Source organism: Ursus maritimus, unplaced genomic scaffold (assembly GCF_017311325.1).
Source record: "Ursus maritimus isolate PB19 unplaced genomic scaffold, ASM1731132v1 scaffold_4, whole genome shotgun sequence".
In the NCBI taxonomy this organism is placed as follows: domain Eukaryota; kingdom Metazoa; phylum Chordata; class Mammalia; order Carnivora; family Ursidae; genus Ursus; species Ursus maritimus.
The window spans coordinates 50,650,842-50,674,424 of NW_024426552.1; the positions used below are offsets into that span (position 1 = coordinate 50,650,842).

General features: G+C 35.3%; 1 protein-coding gene across 6 annotated transcripts in view; it reads right to left on the reverse strand.

The window, feature by feature from the left end:
* Positions 1 to 23,583, reverse strand: part of CBLB (Cbl proto-oncogene B) — a 218,259-nt gene that overhangs the window by 81,811 nt on the left and 112,865 nt on the right. For 5 of the 6 annotated variants that reach the window (XR_005832160.1, XR_005832159.1, XM_040621183.1 and 2 more), the window contains 4 exons: positions 18,775 to 18,896; positions 15,611 to 15,748; positions 12,402 to 12,489; positions 9,568 to 9,699 (listed from right to left, as the gene is read on the reverse strand). Coding sequence is in view for 3 of the 6 variants with exons in the window: in XM_040621183.1 (XP_040477117.1) it covers positions 9,568 to 9,699; positions 12,402 to 12,489; positions 15,611 to 15,748; positions 18,775 to 18,896 (480 nt within the window). In the remaining 3 variants the exon portion in view is untranslated. Of the gene's footprint in view, positions 1 to 3,106; positions 3,202 to 9,567; positions 9,700 to 12,401; positions 12,490 to 15,610; positions 15,749 to 18,774; positions 18,897 to 23,583 lie in introns of those variants that run through there. The other variant, XM_040621186.1, reaches the window with a different exon arrangement.

The following is a 23,583-nucleotide window of genomic DNA, read 5'->3' on the forward strand; positions in this document are numbered from 1 at the left end:
TAAAGTAGGGGAACTAAGGTGGTGTGGAGAAACACAGGCAGGCTGATACAAAATCCTTTGATGTTTACTGCTACATATGCTTAAGCTGGAGGGCTTCAAGGCAATTTAAAGATTTTGCTCCAACATTTTACAGATGATAAAACTAAGACTTAATTCTTTTATATGACATTAACATTTCCTAACACGGGAGTACATATTTAAGGAAAGCTAAACTTTTCTCTTTTGTTAACAAGAACATTAAATGCCAAGTGCAGTCGATATATGTTATCATCTAGATAAAATCCCCTATCATTAAAGTCAAAAGGGATCCATATTCTGTGCTTATGATGGAATTTTCTTACAGATCTACATAAAATAATTCCAGAAAGATCGTTCTGGTATATAAGAGCAAGATGGGAAAGAGCTGCTGTTCCCTGTGTGTCTTTAATGCACGAAGGATGGAAAGTAGTGCTCTGGGCCCTAAGTAGACACGTCATTCATTCATACATTTAAAAAAAAATTATAGAAAATTTCAAACATAAGCAGAAGTAGACAGAAAAGTGTAATGAATCTGTATTTACCTACCACCCAACTTTAATAACGACCAGTTCACGTCCAATCTTGTTTCATTGATACCTTCACTTGCTTCCCCCACCCCTGGATTATTTTGAAGTACATCCCATACATAAATTCATCTATAAAAGTTTTAGTATGTGTATCTAAAAATAGAAAATCTTTTAAGACCTAACTAAAGTATAATTACCATAACTAAAAATCAGTCCACTTGAACTGAAACATTAAAGTCATTATGTTTTTAGCACAGTGCCTGAAATGTTTATGCCACAGTATTCAGTTACAAAAACTTTTCTTAGAACCTTCAAGGCCAATTTTCGTGCTGTTTTGCTTAAGGATGACTTCCAGTCTATGCCATCCATTTCTTGAGAGAAGGTAACTGAAAAGATGAGTTTGGAAAAGGGAGGAGGGGAAGGGCAGTAATAGCATCTTGATGGCACCAGGGAAAGGACTCGGAATAGTTCATCTATAACTGAAATTAGTTTTTCTCCATCTCTGCTACCTGAAAGTTTAATACTGTACAAATTACTGATGTATGTTAGAGTCACTGTTTTACGAATACATCAAAAAGTATATTTTCTGTTTAGCTCTCTCTCTGTTGAGAGTTCACATGACTCACTAAATTAATAACAACAAAAAAATCCCCCCAAAAGCCTAAGCTGCAATGTATATCCACTTTGATTTGCAGGCACAGATCACACTGAATCTGTCTCCTTAATGGTATTTACTCAAATATGACTTCACCCATCACTGTCTCTGTATACTGACTACTGCCATATGCAAATTAAGTTTAACCATAAATTTTCAAATGCCACTTTGGTACCCTGCTCTAGTTTCTGTCAGATGGCTGACTGAATACACATGAAGAATGTCTTCAACAGACATATAACTCATCAGGGTTTTGCCTCATAATTAAAATAATATTTCTGTCAACATATACTTAATGCAAGATCAAGGAACGTATGTTAATGAAAAAGAAAGACCAATAAATAATTTCTTTTCCAGTCCTCAACATATTCACATCCTGAGAACATTAAGAGGAAGTACTGGGGACTCCATCTGTTCTAATTGACTCAGTAGATTTTACTTCCTCAAATAAGAAATACTTCCGAACCAAAGATGCAGAAGTTATCAGCGAGTACTACGCTCATCTGAAACTTAACTGTGCAATATGGTCATGACAAAATAATTCAGACTCATATGCCAACCATTAATATTAAGTTACTGATATTAAACAGAAATATAATTCAGGCAACCTGAGAAGAAATTAACACTCGACAGAAAAATAGGAAAAAAATTCTTTAACTCCCAAAATTGCCCAGTCCCCAGTCACACCCTAGGTAAAAATCCAAATAAATACCCGTATCATCTCATGGTCATCAGCATCATGTACTGGTCAGCTTCTATATTCTTTCTGCTTAAACATTGTTCAGATGGATACTGTCTCTTAAATACCTTCTTTCATTTTTTTTAAGATACACATTGTATATAGTACAATTTATTTGCTCTCAGGATGATTATTAAAGGTCCCACTTTAATTTAAGGTTAATCGCTTCATGGCTTCCCACAGATTCAATATATACAGAGAAGCCTGAAGAATAACTAGGACTTCCTCAGTCTCATTTTGGAGTGCATTTTATATTTTTCACTGTGTGTGTGTATGTGTGCTTTCTGTATCAGTAACTTTTAATTTACATTACTTTGCTATATTTCACATAGATGTGAAGTTATCATAAATCATTTCTGTAAAGCATGGAACAATTATAAATAAGTAAATAACTGGAAAAATACATACATATGCTGAGAATAAATTGGGTCCATACTAAGCATTTTCAGAGCACAATATTTCCTACAGAAATTCAATAATTTCTTGTTAAAAGAACCAATGAGGATAATTAATAGTAATCTTAGAATAAATGACCCAGAGTGAAAGAGATGGTTGGTTTTGGTGCTCTTTTATGAGGAGCAAGGAAAAAAAGATGTTGGTAAATCTAGACTCTTCTAGTTTTAATTTGTGAGGCCCGTGAAAACAGCAAATCAGAAAAAGAGCACAGACATTCTGGATCAGGACACGTGAATTAGAATCCCACACCTACCAATCACAGCTGTGTGACACAGGGTAAGGCATTTCATCTTATTTGTAGGGTATAATGAAGGAATATACAGTTTAAGGGCTATTTCACTGATAAAGATAAATTAATTCAAAGCTTTCAAAGTATTATGCAAATTCTGGCATAATTACTATAAAGGTAATTTCAAAAGCAAAGAAATATAATAAGATAACTGAGGAAACCTGTCTTAGCATCTGAAAATAATTCACATATCCACAAGAATCCCCATCTTATAATGAAATGAATACAATTTTAAAACCACAGAATCACCACTGTTTATAAATTAAGAATAATCAGAATTGGAGACACCTTCATAAGTGATACTACCAGTTACTACCATCAGGAACAATACTAACTAAAATTTCAGACACTACTGTAAGCACTACCCATATATTAACTCATTTAACCCTATGAGGTAGATACCATGATTATCCCCATTTTACCAGTAAGAGAGCTGACAGTTGACAGAATCTGATGGAGGTCACGAAGCTGAGCAGCAGTGGGCAGGAAATTACATACAACGCTGTCCTACCACTATCCTGCACTGCAGCATCAGGATGTAGGGGTTCCTCAATACCATATTCATAACCCAGGTTAAAATAAAGTTGAAAAATAGCTGCCTACTACTGATCATTCAAAAATGAAAAAAATATTTTGTTCAAATCGCAAATTTCAAAATTAAATAAACTAGTATAATCAATATCATTTGCTCTAATTGAAAAGTTTCAGCTTTTATTTTATTTTTTAAAAATTTGTTTTTAAATAAATCATCCATGACCCTGAGAGAGAAACAGAAAGTGCACATGAAGGGTGAGGAGCAGAGGGAGAAGGAGGCTCCCTTGATGAGCAGGGAGCCCGATGGGGGGCTCCATCCTGGGACCCTGGGATCATGACCTGAGATGGAGGCAGACGCTTCACTGACTGAGCACCCGGGCTCTCTCCATAAAGTTTCAGCTTTCAACAGGAAGATGAAAAACTTGTCCTAATAATTATAGCATTCCTTGGATTATATTTTTTTACATAGTAAGAGCTTTTAAAATATTTGTTGCTAGAGTCCAATTTAAAATGTTAATGGATGAAGTTTATGCATTTGCATTCTAAAGGTGCTTTATTTAATGGAGTCTACTTTTAGAACACTCAGGAAAGGCCTCTCTTAGAGCCAACCAAGAACCTTTCCCAAGTGCCAATACCTGCTATTGTCCAGGCACATACAGTCAGCCTGCATTTAATACAGTCAAGCACTTGCTCTACCAGATTTTATTTTCTCCTCTTTTTCATTCCTACTGTTATCACTGTCATTCATGAAATAATTATAACATTTTTGGGATGACTCGGATAGCCCCTATATTACTCCCAAAGCGAAACAGGAGCTCCAACGTTTTATTGGATCACATTTATAAAAAAAGACACAACATGCAATCAAGTACAGAAATACCAATTTATAACCATCTTAAAGGCAAGTATAATCTTCTTATTTCTAGTACTAAGGTTAAAAAGTTTCACTGAGGCTAGAAATGTGAAGGTTGGTTACTTTTGAAGGAAGATACAATAAAAGATTATTTCTCTGTGCCTTATATGTGATCCTGTGAGCTGGCTTCTCACCCCTCTCACACATTTTTCCCCCAACAATGCTCTCTGAATATGGGACAGCCATAAATCTCTTTACTCATATTCCATATTAAAATCAGGGATTAGTGATTTTCATCTAATGACTTTGTGAAATTTTATTTTGAACATTCCAGATATCTTTCTTGTATATTATTTGGAAAAAGATGCAGAAGAAATAATCACAGGAAGAAATTAATTTTACTTTTAATTGAATTAAAGTCCTTGGCAGTAATTCAAAACAAGGCTGCATATCCAATTGATAAATGTATATCCATTTTTATTTTGAAAAGAAGATGGGAAGAACACAGTTTAGAATTTGTGCCATTCTGTAAGCTCAGAAGCCACATTCTAGATTCTTGGGGTGTGGGGGCAGACACAGTATGAAAACAGTCCCTCACTTTACACCTCCTGTGGAAGCCTGCACCCTCACTGCTGTGCAACGGGCTACCCCAAAAAGATGTGGAGGAGTTCTGGGTGCAGAAGAAAAATGTTTTGTCAAGAAAACTGTTTTGCGAGGAAGTAGAAGAAAACTGCGAGTTTTATTGCCAAAGACAGCACAGAAATGCCGCACCCAGAGTGATAGTGCTTCAAAGAATGTCTCCAGAGAGGTGATTATTCAACTTATTTAGTATTCTGTGCAAACTCTGGCTTGCTTATTCAATTTATTAAATAACACAGATGTTTCAGAAGGAGAAAAAAGTATCTGACACCTCTTCAGAGGCATGACTAATGGGCCATTAGGACAGAAATGAAAGGGTAACCACTTGCCGCCTGGCACAGCTAACTGACACTTCCACCATGCGTTTCTTAGGGTTTCCGTTAATTACCTAAAATTGCAGTTTCCAATGAATTCAATTAAACCAAAGGAGGGCAATAAATGGAAGGAAAAGTTGGTGAAGAATGACTTGCTAAAAATGCACACTGGCTGAACACATAATGTTTTGTGGTCAGTGTTTAATATTTCTTTCCTATTGGACTCTGACTGATTTATCAGAGCTACTTGGCAGATGAGCAACCTTTAAAATCCCTTTCCAATCAGCATGCGAACCAAAGTAGTAGAAAGTAACAAAAGATGTCTCGAATCCATAATTAAATTTGAAGGATCACAGGATGTTCATTTCCAGTAATGATTATTAATACATGCCCCTTTATAAAACTTTCAGATTTAATTTTAACTTCTGGAGGGTCAGGCCTGGGTCTTAATGGTGTTACTTCCTAGCTCAGAGATTAGTACGGAACCTGGGACATAGCAGCTGCCCGGGAATGTTCCTAAATATATGGATAAGTAAATGGATTTGAGATGTTGCAGAATGATGGATAAAACAATCTATGTCTGCTCTCACCAAGTAAAGTAGCAAATGATCCTTATGCATAATTCAGTTTGAAAACAACCTTTTCTCTACAGAAAAAATAAACAAGCATATAAAACAAAAACAATGGCTTTGAAGTCAGAAAATATGGACTCTAGCTCTGTACCAGTTTGAATAAAGAGAACACTGAAAACAAGAGACCTATTGCTATGTTGAGTCATATCCAGACTTTTTAGTCATACAACATTTCCCACTGCATCTCCAAGTTCAGATACAATCTTCAACAATATCCTGCAGAACTATGGAAATGTTCGATAATTGTTCTTTTACTTCTCATATTCACCATATATTAGGTGAAGTCCTTTGAACAGCTTATTGAGACCACAATGTGAGGCTTTTAGCATATCTATGGTTTGTCAACTGCATTTTAACTGGATTAGCTTTACAAGAATTTTATTTTTATTAAGTAACAAGGGCATTTTGCAACAACATGCTTAAATGATTGTCAAACACTGCTATTCATATTACGTAAAAACGGCCAAAACAGATCTGTTGGTTGGCAGGAAACACCACTTTGTGAAATCTATATATAAAGGTAGAAATATTCAGGTTATCCCAAAGTGGAGATGTTCAAAACTTGATGCTTCCTTTAACCACTAAGATCCCACTGAGCTAGAAAGACTATGGAGTATCACTTTGGAATTTGCAAACCTTGGCCTGAGAGCAATTTTTTTTAGGGTAGAGAAAACTTGAACCAGGGATCACCATGCACTGCTTCTTGGTGTAAAAAAGTAATAGAGAAACTCAGTTTTGCTGCCTCAAGCTTAGTGCCAGTATTATTGCAAGCAATAAAAGTAAAATCATGTGGCTCAAAAATAAGTGAACAAAATCAAAATGTGAAAAGTTGAAGGGAATCATCCAGCAGCTATTGAACGGAACAAATGGATCTTAGGTTTAAAATTCTTAGAATTTATTCTCTGATCTTCAGCATAATAAAAGGTCTTTGAAAAAAAATCATAGGTACTTTTCAAAAGAAAAATGAACAGAACTAAGACATACGATCTACAATATCAATAACTTACCTAATTTACCTATTTAACATCTTTTTAATGTAACCTTAAGTCTTCTCTTTACACTCTCTAGCATACCGTCCATAAATATTTACTGTCTCCCGCTGTGGAGGCAGGCAGCATGCTAGAAGAGAGGGATTCCAAACTAGGGTCTTGAAGAGAGCCGGGTAAATATGTACAGTTCACAATACAAATACAGTGAGGTAAGAGTTTACAGGGACATATACAAAATGCATCAGAAGAATATTTATTAATTGTAAAGTGTCTTGTGTGGGAGGAATTAAAAAATAATGCTGAAATAATGCTCCTGAACATTTTTCACTAACCTATATGCAAAATTCTTCGATCAGATTAAAATACTAACATTATTTGTTAGTAGCAAGAGTATGATATAATTTGAGTATTATTTCAACCTTCTGAGTATTTTTTGTATTTGTCATTTTTTTGGTTACTCCTTCACTTAGTAAACCACTACTTTATAATGACCTTCTCCTGAACTTTTACTCAAAGGCTAAGTTTTCAGTGCTTGGCAATTTATGCACTTCCTCAATTTCTAAAAGTAAAACTGAGAAGTAATTCAGAGTAATAAAGAAAAAAAAGTGAATGTTAGCAATTTACAAATATGATGGGGCACGTCTTTACATAAGGCCATTAGACCAATACAAAAAATCATGAAGTGAATCAGGGAACTGATTAGATGCTGGCAGGAGGAACTGTACTATTTGGAGAATGCACAGTAATATACAGAAAAGTTGTGGTGATGTAAGGGACAAAGGGTTCATAACAGCCTTGGGAACAGGGAAATGCTCCTGGGTCTTTGGCACATAACGTACCTATTTACTGCAAAGAGTCCACAAACTTACTAAATAAAATGTGTAGTATTGTCCCTGAAATTTTAGAACATAAATTTCTTCCATATGCAAAAAGTAAAATAAATGAAATCTGCTTGTTTTATATTCAGTGATACTCTTTTACTTGGGCTGTAAGGTAAACAGCTATTCTGTATGATGCTTTAAACAATAATCTTTAGTGATCAAAGGTTTTGCCAAACTAATGGGAACTTCTGACTTTTAACCCACTTAACTTCCAAATACTAGGTAGGTATCAAGTTAAAGATGCCAAGTCCTACCATATATACCTATGTGTATGCTCCCAGCCTGAGGCCCCAAGAGTACAGGCCAAAGACATAGGCCATGCGTGGGGCCAGAGAGTACTGGGAGTTTGTACCAGCCTAAAATTCTGGTCTCTTTAGGGGGAAATACAAAGTTTTTAGCTTCTCTGTACCCATGAGAACCACACCACCACCCCGAAGTCATAAGTCAATCCAAAGAGGTGACAAACACAATTGGCCTCTATTTATCCCGAAATAGTGAATGGGTATCAGGTAAAGCAAATCATCATAACGGTCCCATCTGTCAGTCCGGCACTGAGTCAGTATCTCTGTAATAGTTTCTATTGACTGATGTGAAACACACTTGCAAACATACTTCTCTCTTCTACCAGAGTGACTTACTGAAAGTCATTTATAAAAAGACATTGTTAGGTCTGCAGAACAATTAACATAATTTACACAGCAATCAAGTTCCCATAGGTTGAGAGTAAGTTTGCTGACCCCACACTGCGCATCACTGTTCTTCCAACTTCTCCCTATACGACACAAAGTTCACCAACATCTTGAAGGGATAAAGGGAAATTAGGGTATCAAGGAATGGATATCCAGGAAAACCTAAAGTAAAATATAAACCAAATGCATACTGAAAAAGAGAAGTGTAGGGACGTTGAACAATTTTTACTGAGGTAAGAAAGCTATCTGGGAGTTCAGAAATGGCAGTGAAAACATAAATAAGGGGCACCTGGGTGGCTCAGTAGGTTAAGCGTCCGACTCTTAATTTCGGCTCAGCTCATGATCTCAGAGTCCTGGGATCAAGCCCCTCCATGGGCTCTGTGCTCAGTCGGGAGTCTGCTTCAGAATCTCTCTCCCTCTCCCTTTGCCCCTCCCCCTGCTCACGTTTTCTCTCTCTCTCTTTCTCTCTCTCCTCTCCTCTCTCTAAAATAATATGTACTTTTTAAAACAAAGAATGAAAAGAAAACATAAGTCAATTGTAATTCATTTCCTCATTCTTCCTCTTTTTCTTCATTTCTCAAATCTCCCCAAAGGAAGAAGGAGGTCCTTTTTTTAGATTGTGAAAATGTGAAAATCATTATATTTTATTACTAAGTAAAGAGCTCAACAGCACCAACGTTCCTGAGTCTGCATTCTTCCTGCCTGACCCTCTAAGGCTGTTCTTCCTCTCAGGCAACACAGAGGTTCAGGGTTGGACAGAACATCAAAGACTGAGATGGCTCAGGGATCGGGTAGGGATGTCGATTATATACTCAACAGCAAGTTTTTTATTAAAATGTTTGAAAACTTAATTATTTGCTTTCTAAACTCCATCAATAATATTGACTTCAATACTGACTGTGTTAAACAGCAGTTAAAAAACAACTTGATCAAAATATTCTGTGAATCCTTTCAAATACTCAAAACTGGAAGTTTGTCCAAAGATTCATTTTCAAACCCCCAACCTCTACTACAGATAAAGAAATATAAGATAGCCATTGGAGAAACCAGTTATTCTCTAGGTCTTAGTCTAAAACATTAAATCAATTTATATTTATTGAGGTACAACTACTTATAACTAAATCCTAAAATTAAATTATACATGCAAAAGTAACAATATAAAACACAGCAAGAAAAATAAAATTATATAAAACAGAAAATCAAACATGAGATTTTTTTTAAACAACTACTCAAAGAAAGCATTTAACAGACCATTTCCTAAATCATTAAGATGAAAAAAAAAACTGCAAAGAGAAATAGTAAGAGGGGATATAAGGAAGACATCAGTGTTGCTCCCTAAACTGGGATCATACCTGCCATGCTGTGAGGCAAGACGTGCACATCAAATGCCCACAAGGCTCAATCTTGACATCTTTGTCGTTCTCAGCACAAATTTTACAGAGCTGAAAAGTGGAGCCCATTTCACAATATAATTCATATTGTTCCTGGAATTTGGGGTGGGGGGAGATAAAGGCAGAAAAGGCAGTGTTAATGTATTTCTAACATGAACTCTTAATATTGAATTTTCTCTAATACAATGACTTACAGTAAATTCCTCACACTTAATCCTGTCAGGAATACGTTACCCATTTAAGACATATTTTGAATTGTTAATCACAATTTGGTCTACAAAGTCATTTTTTAAAACATTTGAGCTTTTATCTGCAATTGTGTAAGCTTTTTTAATACTTCGGATTATTTAATGTTTTGTATTGTTGCTTTAGGAAGGGACTTGCTTCAGTGGTGACTCAAAAGACAAAACTTATGGTTTTGAAAGAAAATATAAATAACTTTAGTTTCTTTGTAAGTGCCACATACTCATCTAATTTTACTATAAAACTGCAAACACACACACACACACACACACACACGACTCTGACTGAACATTAAATTTTCTTTCTTAAATACCTTTAGAAATTCCAGAACAGAAGAAAAGCAGCATTTGCCAAGCCCTCCCTGCATGCTATGGACTGTGGTCCACATTTATTATGTCATATAATCTCCAAAGCATAATAAGATATATTGAATTAAAAAAATACCCGAGGCTCAATAAGTTTAAATTGTTTTCCTCAAATTCTATATTAAATCTCTAAATTGCATACTCTTTTCCCAATACAGCACTGTCAAGAAAACTAATCACTTCAGCAACCAAAAATTGTTTTATTAAACATCTATTCCCTTGATATACTAGTTTTGAACATTTTGACATAGTAAAATTCTTGGTATCCAAATAGTGAAAAGATCTATGTCACAAAGAAGATATAAATATATCAGTATGTGTAAAGAAATGTTAATTAATAGGGATACAAAGAAAAGGAATTATGGAAATAAAACTTCATTTAAATAAGGCAATGTTGCAGTTAATAAGTGTCTATTAGGTACCTGGCCCTATGCAGGATAAATAAGTGACAATATTTAACCGCTAGTTTACTAAAAGATCTTATAATCTTGGTGAGAAAAAAAAATATATATATACATACACACACACAAAAATACACATACACGCACACACACATTCATATATAAATTGTGTCTACCATGAAGTTTGTTTGTGTGACTGTTTAATTTTTAAAGAAATTAAGAAAAAAGATGAGAATGTATCAAGATGCACAATAAAGAAATTGTAAGTAAATACAATTTAAAAATAAATTGTAAGTCACTGAAGTCTCTAAAATAATAGCTAAGGATTTATATTGTTATGACATCCAAAGGGCCGGTTTGCAATTATTAAAAAATTATGGTGAGCAAAAAGCACGGATACAAAATTCAATGGAACTGAAGGGGTAAGTAATTCAAATATTTATGAATAATTTAATGGGACGGTACTACTCCTGAATATGTATTTTTAAACCACGGCTTTATAAAGAGGAACCGCCTTTTGTGACTGTCCTTTCACATGTATTAGAGCATAAGGAATCACTACATAACTAAAATAATGTCAATTATATTTTATACTTAAAAAACTGTACATATGTCAACAAATCTGTTTCACATAATAATACCAAGACCACTGGGACTAAATCTGGAGAATTCAAAATAAAATTAAAAAAATTACCTCTTGTCTTCCCCCAAATCTATAATTTCTGGTTTTGATTTTTTATTATTTATTATACAAAGCACAAAAATATATCAATTACAAAATATTTTAAAACTAGACTATATGTAAAACAAAGTACTCAGGTTCTCCCTTTCGTCTTCTTCCTAATTCCCAAAGCTTCTTACCCCCTCAGTTAAGTAACGTCACCAGTTTGGTATTTTTTAATTTTTATTTTTAAAAAGTATATTCATAGGTTCATATATGGTAATTTCTTTCTTCCTTTCTTTCTTTCCAGAAATTGGACTTACATAACGTAACTTTACAAAATGAAATGTTATATAATTGAGCTTCTTAGTAATGGAACTTTTTTACATAATAAAGATGCCAGAGTTCCCATGTGATTATGTGGCGGTACCTTCCTCCTCTTAATGACTGTACAGTATAATACGGTATGCTGTAATACTATGGTTTCCTTAACCTAGGATTAAATCGTTTATAATTTTTCATTTTAGGAAAAATGCTAAACTGAATACCCCAATGCACAGATCTTTCTGTGTATATGTGAGTGATATATCAGAAACTAGAGTAAAAAATGTTTTTATTTAGATTTTGATAATTACTGAATATTACCCTCAAGAAAGGCTTACCAAGTTACACTCCTTTTCAATCTATGAGGTTGCCAACAATAGATTTATAAGGATATAATTATTATCTTCAATAAGCTTCAAGTACTCATTTGACTGTAAAAGCTAAAGCATATTATTATTCTAATCTTTGGAGTTTTCTAAACCTATGCCTCTCTCCTCATATCTATTTACTTACCTGTGGATCGATCGATCTATCTATCTATCTATCTATCTATCTATCTATCATCTATCTGCATAAATGCCAATATCATATTGGAAGCAAGAATATTAACAGCAGAAATTTTTATCCCAAAAATGGAGAAAGTAATGTATTTTTTCAAACACTCTTAGAATTCCTTAAAGTATCTTTTGCATGAAACACCTGTACATAGTTTTAGCTACAGCTTATATAAGAGGATGCTTTTCATTTCAAAAGCATTAGATACTTAACAATTATAAATGTGTTACCGGAAATTGTCCTTACCTGCGTAACTTTTATATGGTCATGGGGTGTGGGTTCACATAATCCAGTTAAGTCAGGATTATAACTCCTCCCATCAGGATAAAGATAGCTGGATTATAAACAGAAATTTTATTACCATAAATATACATTTTTAAATTGCATTTAAGATTATTTAATCAGATTCTTATATATTCAAAACCCACATGTTGAAAATTCTTTTTTATGTAACTTATATCAAGAACCTTTACTATCACTGTTTCCATAATATTACAAGTTACTTTTAGGACATCTAAAATTTAGAAATCATTTTCATATAAGAAATACATAATGAATATGGACTTGGCCACTAAGCAACTATTTCCAATTAAACACCTTTACTACAGGTCCTTTAGGTAAGTTAAAAATTTACTTTTCTGGCCATTCATGGTCTATTCCAAAACACTTTGAACGTACATCTATTTGCAATGATCACGTCTCTCATGTGAAGCACAGTTAATGTTAGCTGCATCACTTTACACCATGCTTAGTAACACGAGAGAAAAATGATATTAAAGCCCACAAGTTTCCTACAAAAGTTGTGCAAACACCTCCATGGTTTCTGCTTCTCCAGTTTCCCATCCTCTGACTTTCCATCCCACCTTCCAGTCACCCCTACAGACACTAGTCTACACACATGCTGACACACACACGTACGCGCATGACTGAAGAAGTTAGAAAATGCTACAATTATATGTTTCATTTACTTCAAATCAAGCTACAAACATAATCTTGATAAATGTGAGGTTCCATTGTTACAAAGAATTAAAATGAGAGCTAAAAGTTATAGTAATAAGGCCATATTGTTAGAAGCTTTTATTCATTCAGACATTCCTTTAAAAATGAAGTTTATTGTGTTAGCAAATACCGATTTTAGATTTTAAAAAATGGTAATATCACTGTTGGATTATGTTGACTGATTAAGTTCTATAGTTAGTTTGGTAGTTCTCCGTTCTAGGTGGCTTGAATGAAAAATTCAGAATATACTACTACTGTGATCAATATTTTAAGGGGCAAAACTCTACTAAAACTGTTCTGTGAAGGAACAAAAAATATTTATCCTTTTAAATAGTCTATAAATATGTTCTTAAGTGTTAAAATTTACCTAGTAAAACCAGAAAAAAATGAACTTAGAGGACAGACAATTCTCATAGGGTAAGGAACAAATCAGTAGATCAGTGAGACAATTTTTTTTTTTTTTTTACAATTTAGGGAAGAGTTGACTACATCTGAAATGACAAATTTAGAATGTTTTCGCAGGGGTGGGTTAAAGTTTTACAAATATTAAATGAAGAGTACTAAGTGAGAGTTAATAAATAACTTTCTTTTTATACCCTAAATAATGGCTAGTTTTAAAATTATTATATAACATTTTGCTCATCACACTTAAAAAATGTGTAGAAATTCTATGAAGAATTCAAACCTCAAAGATTATAAAAATGACAATAAGGTCGCTAGAGGAAAGGTTAAAAGGGTCTATCTAATGTATAAGGGGAAAGTTGTCACTTTCCTCAGTAAACAAGGGTGCTACTGATGAGACCCTCACAACGGCAGAGAAGGAATAAACAATCTCAGCTGGGTATGGAAGTAAACTTCTTTATTATCTATGTCATACTAACTTGAACTAACTATAAGGAAAGGACAGCTGCCCCCGATGACAGCTGGGCCAGATAATATCCTGTGTTTTACAGATCTGGGGGGGAGGGTGGGAACTATCTAATAATATCTATTTTAATATAATCTAAAAATCTGATCTAGTTTTAAATCATATTATAATATTAATCTGACCTATTTTAATGTACTCTATCACTACAGTTCAAATTCAACTAATTAAATGCCTCTGAAGGGGTGTGTGTGTGTGTGTGTAAATATTTTTTAACAGCTGATTTGTGTAGGAGTTCAGAGGCTAAGCTACTGATTACAATATAATTTGTTTTTTTATTGGCCTTTAAAAAATAGATGGAAGGCATTATAAACAATGTAAATAAGCTGTATCAAAATTACTACATGTACAGATTGTAAAACTTCACAGCACACTTTCTTTAAAAAAAATCCTGTAATCACAGTGAATCAAAAGCTACACATATGCATCTTAGATGCATTACAAGTAAGGCATAAATAACTGAGGATAGCAAATTTATGATAAGTTAAAAAAACCGAAATACAAACTTGTTACCGGTCTGCCATACAATTCTTATGTAAGTACTTCTTGAAAGCTCATAACTTATTAAAAAAAACGCATTTTTTCTTCATATATATCCTATCACTTTTTTTTCTTTTTTGCAGTTATTTTAGAAAAGGTGGAACTTAAATTATTTTCTCTTTGCTAACTCTTGTGGGCTTTCTCCTACTAGGTTTCTATCACCATCTGTGCTGTAGCAAATAAGGCAACATCCGTCTCTTCAGTTACTCAGTAAGGGCAAAGGGCATGAAAAGTGAGCATGATATGAATTACATGAGAATAGAATAGAACAACACAGAAAAGAGAACAAAAAGATGAAGGGAATGGCACATGACTAAAACAAATGAGATATCTACTTGGAAGGCACCTATCAGATTATCTAAACTTTGTGGAGAAAAAGTCCTTCTTACTCTAAAAGACAAAGGAGAACTTACTTATTTTTAAATTTTAAAAAAGAATAGCTTAAGTTAAACTGAATTCAGCTCTTAACATATAATTCTGGAATAGGGATTGAATACCAGTGTGACTAAAAGAATGACACAAACAGAAAAAGGGGGTAAGGGGTAGGAAAAGGGTAAGAAGAAGAAGAAAGAGACAGTCTGGTACTACCGTCAAACAAAAAGGAAACTGTCAGCTGGAGGGTTCCACGAAGCAAGAGAAGTCAGTTATTCTAAAGAATTATCTTTTTAATAAGTTTTATCATCTATTTTAAACTACTTTTAAGTGCCTTTACTTTTTTTTCCTGTGAAAGATACAAACTCATGTTCTAATCCGATGATGGAATTTACTGGCTGTCACATACAGTTTAATTCAAACTGGTTACCTTAAAATGACTATTTTAAGGGATGAACTGTAAGAACTAAGGAGCACTCCATTCCTCAGTCTTGAGATAAAAAAACAAACAAACCAGCCAGATCATCAGCCTCACTACTTTTTCTCTCCATCGCAAAGCAATGTCTGTCTTTCACGCTGGTGAGTAATAAGCACCCTGACTCCCATTTCTCATACTCACAATCCTTCCCTGCTGCCGTCAATCAGGGCTTGAAATAAGGGCTTATTATGCGGGATGGTCTGTAGGATATTGCCGTCCCCGGTCACATAGCCGATGGCCCACTGTCCCAACCGGGTGCAGCTTAACCGGAAAATGTAGCTGTATGTAAAGCGTGAGAAAATGATGTTTAGTCACATTCAAAGTGTATGCTCACTACTGAACAATCTGTTAGACTTTTTTTAAAGTCAAAGAATAAACGGAATCATTTAGAATATCTGAATAAGGTTCTAATCTTATTTTCACACCACTGTCCTTCTCCGTTCATTGATCTGTAAAAGCAGCACTAACAATAATTGCCCGTAAACACCTCCAGGGCTATAGGACGAAAGAACTGAAGTTCACGTACTTCAATATCAAAGGATCGACTGCCATCCGCATCAGCCGGTGCTCAGTATGAAACAGGACAGAAATCGTTTTTGGAAAGCAAAGTAAAAATTTAATTTGTTCACCTCAGAGAGCAACTGAGTCAGTTTCTACCGTGAAATTCAATATATCACTTTGTAATTTTAAAATTATACATTTTAAGTTAATGACTTGTTTAAAAATAATATTTTTTTCTTTCGAGCGTTCCGGCCATTCACCTTTAAATGAAAGATCAAAAGAGCTGAACTATATTAATGAGAAGACAAACTAGATTAAGCTCATGGCTGCCACCCAACCCTGTCCAGTCCAATGTCTTGCAATGGGAAGTTAAAACAGTTCAGAAATATAAATCAAATTAATGACAATGACAAGGAGATACTGACTTGGTTTTAAATTCACTGTTATTTATTTATTAATATAGTTATCTGCTTATTTCATTTTAGATCACTTATCTGTACTTAAGTGTACTATACTCAATCTTACCATCATGATAACCGTATCTGGATTTCGTAACCCCTTAAGCAGCTCAAAAGCAGGTCAACAATCTGTTGGCTATGTTTGAGTACCCTGATTGCTCTACGTATATGACAGAAATTCATATCTCCTAATGTACCTTAGTTACTGATGAACCAAATACTATAAAAATAACTTTGCAGGATAAATTAATATATATAACAGCTATACAGTCATTCAATTTAATTAACTTGTGTATTTAGTACTGCAAGGTGATTTCATCTTTGAAGAAAATTGGGTTCTTAAAGAAAAGAAGATGTGATTTTTAAATAATAATAACTTCATACTTGTTTTAGAACCTTGAGAAAGGACTCTTCAAGGAAGTCCAAACATGTATTCTCCTAGAGAGCCTGAAAATAGGCTATCAACCTGCCAATTAAAGGAACCCTTAATCAGAATCAGACAAAATAATTCCACACAGACTTCTGGCTATCAACCGTATCCCCCAAAAAAGCAAAACCTGAGACTCAAATGTCCTTGCAGTAGGTCCTATGATTTTCTGCAGCATGAAGCCAAAGAGAAGAAATGCTTTCCAAGAGGAAGAAACAGCCAAACAGGTATTCCGCAAAACAAGTATTTATCAAAATCGTTTGATTTGTTCACTGAGTTTTCCTAAACTTTACATTTTATACACCACATCACACTTTAAACATAACAGTTTACCACAGACTGCCCATTTCACCATTGCCGAAAACTTAGAACAAACTGTTACAGGGCAAATTGGGAAGAAAAGGAAGACACCCTTTTGGAGGGCATTGTCCTTTTATTAAAAGAACTATTCCAAGAGTGATAAGGCCTGGCTTTTGCTTCCAACAGTGTTCTCTCCCAACATTATTTATCTCCATAATCTTGAACAAGAGAACACAAAAGAGACTTGGTTTCTTAATTTCACAAATAACTTCTGTGTTAAATTTGTAGGATTGTGTAATTCCAAACATAGCACATCTTTCAAATCATACTCCAAGAACAAGAAGATACTTTGACGCCAATCTACAGAGTAGAAGTTATGGAAAAATCTGGTCAAATCCTTGACCAAAACAGAATGACTCATCAAGGCACCATCAGCATCTCAATGAGAACCAACTCTCCTTAATCTAACCAGAAGACTTCAATAGGAGCCAAACTGTTCTCTGTACCCACTACCTTCTTTTCATATGCCATATAAATTCTTAAAAATAAAGAAGATGGGAATTTTCATTATGGCAGAGAAAAAGGAATCAACAGTACTGGCTTGAACTAGAAACTACCTTGTTAAAGGACAAACACCATTTGCACCATTTTGCAAATGGCATTAGAAGAAAAATGTGACCTTAAAAAAACAACCAAATTCATTCCTACAATGAAATGACTCCTATATGGAAATCAGTGTACTAATTAATGGATGTTGGGATGGCATCTCCTAGTAAAATGTCAGTGTATGAGGACAGGTCTCCACTGTCACTGCTGCCATACCCAGCACACTGCTTGCCACAGCAAATGCCTACTATGTAATGCATTTCTAAGTGGCACATGGGGAAAATGCACGAACGAGGAAAGAGACAGATTTTCTGATCCTAGAAATTAATGTATGATTTGTCAGCCAAAGCCACAAGGGCTGACAAAACAGCCAACCTCTGAGTTTCACCAAGTTTCATCATCTGGAAAATAAAACATAAATTCTGAAGCTACAGAGAATGACAAGGTATTATGGAAGAAATTCTTAACATGAAAGTGGCTGGATTGTAACAATGGGCTTATATATGTTTATATACTTATATGTGTTTATAATGTACATAGATGTACACTTAGAATTACATATAATATAAACAAATATAAGTGCATATGTGTTTATCATAGAACCAAATTGAATATCTTGAAAAATACACTAAAATAATGATCATGAAACTGATTTGTCTTTAGCACAATATTCAAGTATTCAAATATACACATACAATTTTATACACAAACAGGTGTCGTGAAACAGTCAATGCTAATACCCTACTCCAATTTGAAAATCAGAGCTCTGAGACTTAATGAATTTCTAAGTTTGTCAAATTACATGGTACATATCCTCTTTCACTTCTTGAACACAGAGTTTCAGTACAAGTACAATGAATGGATTAAAAGGATTCAATTAAGAAGTACCATTGTGGTCTATTAGCATTTCCTCCCCCCTCCCCAATGGGTGTTACTGATTTATTTAAGAATGGACAAGAGAGGACTTTTCATCATTAGATTTGCCACATAATATTACTGCTGAAAAGTCTTACCTTCCAGGTTTGGTGCTGTATTTCTGTAGGCGTGCTTTAACTTCATCATATGTGAGAAATGCCATGTAACCCGGATGTGTTACAGCTAAGAAATTCCAATTCCGTAAAATAGAGCCCCAAGGCTAAAAATAAGAATAAGTGAAAAGATATTACCTAGATAACATCAACTATCAATTATATACCAACCTATCATTTAATATAGTTACTGAAATCTCCTAAATATTTTTCAGGTGACTATGAGCTTCTGTAGCTTAGGTCAACCTTTACCACCTAACAGCAAACATGAGATACCTTACTCTCTTTTTGGAGAAATATTGGGCAGAAAACAGGATAGAATGCAGAGAACAAAAAGAAAAAAGACATACTTTCTTCACAAATTCTATTCCCAATACAGCATTTGTGGTAATTTTGAAACATAAAACACATCACTTTTCTGTCCAAAACCCTCTAACTTTGAGTAAAAGCCAAAGTCCTTACAAATGGTCTTGGAGGATTTTACAGGGTTGATGCCCAGTTCCCTTTCCTCCCCATCTGTGTGAGTTCTCCACATTCTGCCTCTTCCCCAGGCACCCTGGCTTCTTTGTAGTTGGCTTGAACACAAAGGTATCCCCCCTCCTCAGAAGCTTTATATTTGCTGATTCCTCTACCAAAATTCTTCCTCCAAATATCTAAGTGATTCCTCTCCAGTGTTACTTCCTCAGTGAAGCCTTCTCAGAGCACTCTATTTCAAACTGTTAGCTCTCATCACATTCCTTATCTCCCTTGGTCTGTCTTGTTCACTGCTGTACCTTTAAGGTATCTAATTTTATAGAACAAGAAGCGTACCATGGAATGTAAGCGATTTGGCAACGGTTACACATTAACCAGAAGCTACGTGAGAAGAAGGAACATGCCTGTCTTGCTCACCAAAGGGACACCAGCATGAGGCAGTAACAGAATAAGGTGATCAGGGAGGTGTCACTGGTGAAAAGCTCCTCTAACTAGTAATTTGTCTAAAGGCCTTGACTCCCAACTTACGATTCTTTCCATGTTAACATACTTCTGTGCTCACATTTGACTAACTCTTGCACGATGACAGAAGGCTTGCGATTTAGCAGTGAGTAAACTAAAGATCGTGCACAGAAGTACACTAATGTACACAGAGTTTGTACCATTCTCTCTTTCATGTGATTAGTTACCCCTCCAGTTCCCACAGCAAGAGAAAAAAAGGCAGTCGGTGACAGACAATTTTGCATGAGGGTGTGAATGCATCATCTTAGCCATATTTTTAAGGCTGAAGCTACATTTATTCCATGGACTTGGCAGCACGCTCTATCTGATGTGCCAGATTATTAACTCATATCTTCTACAGAAAGGAAGAAAAAGGTATTTTCTGTTGCCAAGTGAGAGCTGTTGAAGCGGTCGTCCTAGACATGATCATTGGGAGAGGGCTCCTGCCTTTGTTTGTTTGAGACTTTTTCCTTATTATTGTTAAGCAAGTTTCAGATTCACAAGGCGGAATTCTTCAAGGACTGTATCTCTTGAGATGAGGATAACAAGGGCAAGAATGATTTAGTAATGAAGAGTTCTTTAACCTTTTCTGACATAACAAGAAAAATCTTCAGGCTAGTCCCCCAGCACACTAAAATACCTCATTGGGCAAAAAGGAGCCGTGGAGAACACTATCATCAGAGGTTCTGACTGCGTACTTGGGGAAAAAAAACATGTTTCTAATTTTCTTCTAAAATCATAACTAAAAATTACATAAACAATACTTGGAAGAATATCAGTATATGTTTTTTTAAAAAACTGAGAAATAGCTGCTAGTTTAGGCACTGGGTTTGGTTTTGTTTTGTTTTACTTCCCCATCTACAAAGGACGAGGATGGAGCAAATGTAAAATATTTGGGTCACTTCCATTAAAGTCTACAAAAATTAATGGAAGAGTTGTTTGAAAAAATGCTGAACTTTATGGGGAACCAATGCGCAGATCAGAATACAACCGAAAAAAAAAAATGAGATTGGAGTTTTGAGCCAAATGCTACAGTATTAAGCAACCACTTCTTGGTACATAATCCAGAGGGCCAGCTTCTAACTACAAAAATATTTCTGTAATAGAAAGAGTCTGTGTACTGTTTTTCTTGTGAATGCAACCCACAGTCAGAAACAAATGATAGTTATGTGGGGTTTTTTTTTGTTTGTTTGTTTTTGTTTTGTTTTGTTTTTAAAAGATTTTAATTTATTTAACAGAGATAGAGACAGGGGCGCCTGGGTGGCACAGCGGTTAAACGTCTGCCTTCGGCTCAGGGCGTGATCCCGGCGTTCTGGGATCAAGCCCCACATCAGGCTCCTCCGCTATGAGCCTGCTTCAGGCTCATAGCGGAGGAGCCTGATGTGGGGCTTGATCCCAGAACGCCGGGATCACGCCCTGAGCCGAAGGCAGACGTTTAACCGCTGTGCCACCCAGGCGCCCCTGTTTTGTTTTGTTTTAAGTATTTTACCAACTAATGGCTTAAAGAAGGCAAAATAAAATGCTTTGGAGAATAAGAATTATTTTTGCAATTTGTTTTTAGATTAAAGGAAATGTTTTCACACCCACCAACATAAAATTATTTAGAGATTCTTAAATGACTACAGAAATTAATTGAGTGAATTAAGGAAGCTATTCCTTGCATTCTTCCAAAATATTACTATTTTCAAGAATAGCTCTTTACTGACTGTTGGAAGAGGGGCCTGGACTAGTCTGTCCGGATTCGCTCTCTTATTCCTTGATGTAACAGATGACTTAGTCCTCTTCCTCTTTTGCTCCCTATTTCCCTGATGCTCTATATTCCATAGTCACAAACATATCCCCCCCAAATCACACATTCCTTATGTGGCCACCCTCAAATTTCTTGCCCCATTTCTCAGCAACCCAATCTTCTCTAGTAGTGGGGAAATGGAAGGAGAAGGGGAGCAACAGCCCCAGGGAGAGAGAAGAGAGAAGCAAAATCCCCTTATTTCCATTCCAGGACTTCAGCACCTGCCAATCCCAGCATCTCTGAACTACCTGGAGAGGAGAAAGAAGATTAAAGGCAGAAGAAAGAGGAAACAAGGAAGGTAGCCACTGCAAGATTGTTCCAATGACTTCCTAGCATTTGTTCAAGTTCTGGCAGAATGTCAGGATAAGGGGAGAGGAAAAGAACATAACTCCTAACCAGCTTTACGTTCTTTTCTTCTCTTCTTTCATTTCCCAGATAATTCTCAACTTCATCTCCTAGTCCCTGCTGCTGACTTCTTCAAACCCTTAGGCTAGTTCTCTGCCAAACCCCAATCTTGAGATGTTAGAATTCACTGCTAATTAACTACCACCACTGTGACTACACAAGACTATATGTTCATGCAGTTACAGTATTCATAAAATACATTTTTCACATAGCATGCATAATTATAACTTAAACTACTACTCAATTTTTAAAGTTGTAAAAAATAAAAGATCAGTAAAAGTTAATTAATACACCCATTTTTCTATGCATAGAACTAATTGTAAGGTATATGTATGATTAGTTAAAGCAACTGAATAATGAAACCGAAAGAAGTGAAGAATCACAGAAGTATACAGAGCTAATGAGAGTGCTTTAGCTACTCCCATAATTCTGTGTTTTCAAAGAGACTAGGCATGTTTAGTCAACCAGTATTTTTTGGTTTTGTTATCTAAAACTTTTCACAGTAACTCCGTTTAACAAGATTCTTTTCCTCTCCCATCCCAGTGAGCATAAATAAGACACACATAACAGAGCATTAAGATTACCTGCGCTGTTTTAAAGTCAAACAGCTTATAAGAAAATATGTGCACGTATTAAATAACAGTTTGGGTAAGTGTTTAACCAACATTAAGGTGCCCTCAGAACTTTCATATACAACCGAGGCATTCTAGCGTTTAAGACCCACACTAAAAAGTCATCCAGGCTCCCCACAAAAAAACACACTCCTCCTAGAATGAACAGTTAGGTTTAAGGCAGGAAAAAAATTTTTTTCTCTGCCTTCACAAGGGGAAGAAACAAAGCTTCTACGACTTTAAATGTCTTTGTATCATGTGAAATAAATTATTTGTAAAATTATCAGAAACCTTTAAAAAAAGGAGAGATTCTATCATAAAATGGTCGGTATCACGTAACACCATCTTTTTACAAAAAGTATCGTTAAAATCATTGAAAAAAAGTAAGCTAATGGCCTATACAGGCTTACCTCATCTTATTGTGCTCTGCTTTACTGCACTTCACAGATACTGTGTTGTTTTTTGTTTTCAAATTGAAGGTTTGTGGTAAGCCCATACTGAGCAATTCTATCACGGCACCATTTTTCCAACAGCATTTGTTCACTTCAAGTCTCTCTGCCATTATTTTGGTAATTCTTTTTAAAGATTTATTTATTTTTTAAAAGATTTATTTATTTATTTGAGAGAGAGATAGAGAGAGTGGACGTAGGGGGAAGGGCAGAGGGAGAGGGAGAGAATTTCAAGCAGACTCCCCACTAAGCTCAGAGCCCGAGACACAGGGCTTGATCTCATGACCCTGAGGTCATGACCTGAGCCAAAATCCAGAGGCAGACACTTCACTGACTGAGCCACCGAGGCTCCCCATATTTTGGTGATTCCTAAAATATTTCAGATATTTAAGTCATCATCATATCTGTTATGGTGATCTGTGATCTTTGATGTTGTTACTGTATCACAAACACACCCACGTAAGAGGTCAAATGTAACGGGGAAATGTGTGTTCCGACTGTCCCACTGACCAGCCCATCTCTCTCCCTCTCCTCAGGCTCTCTATTCCCTGAGACACAACAATAT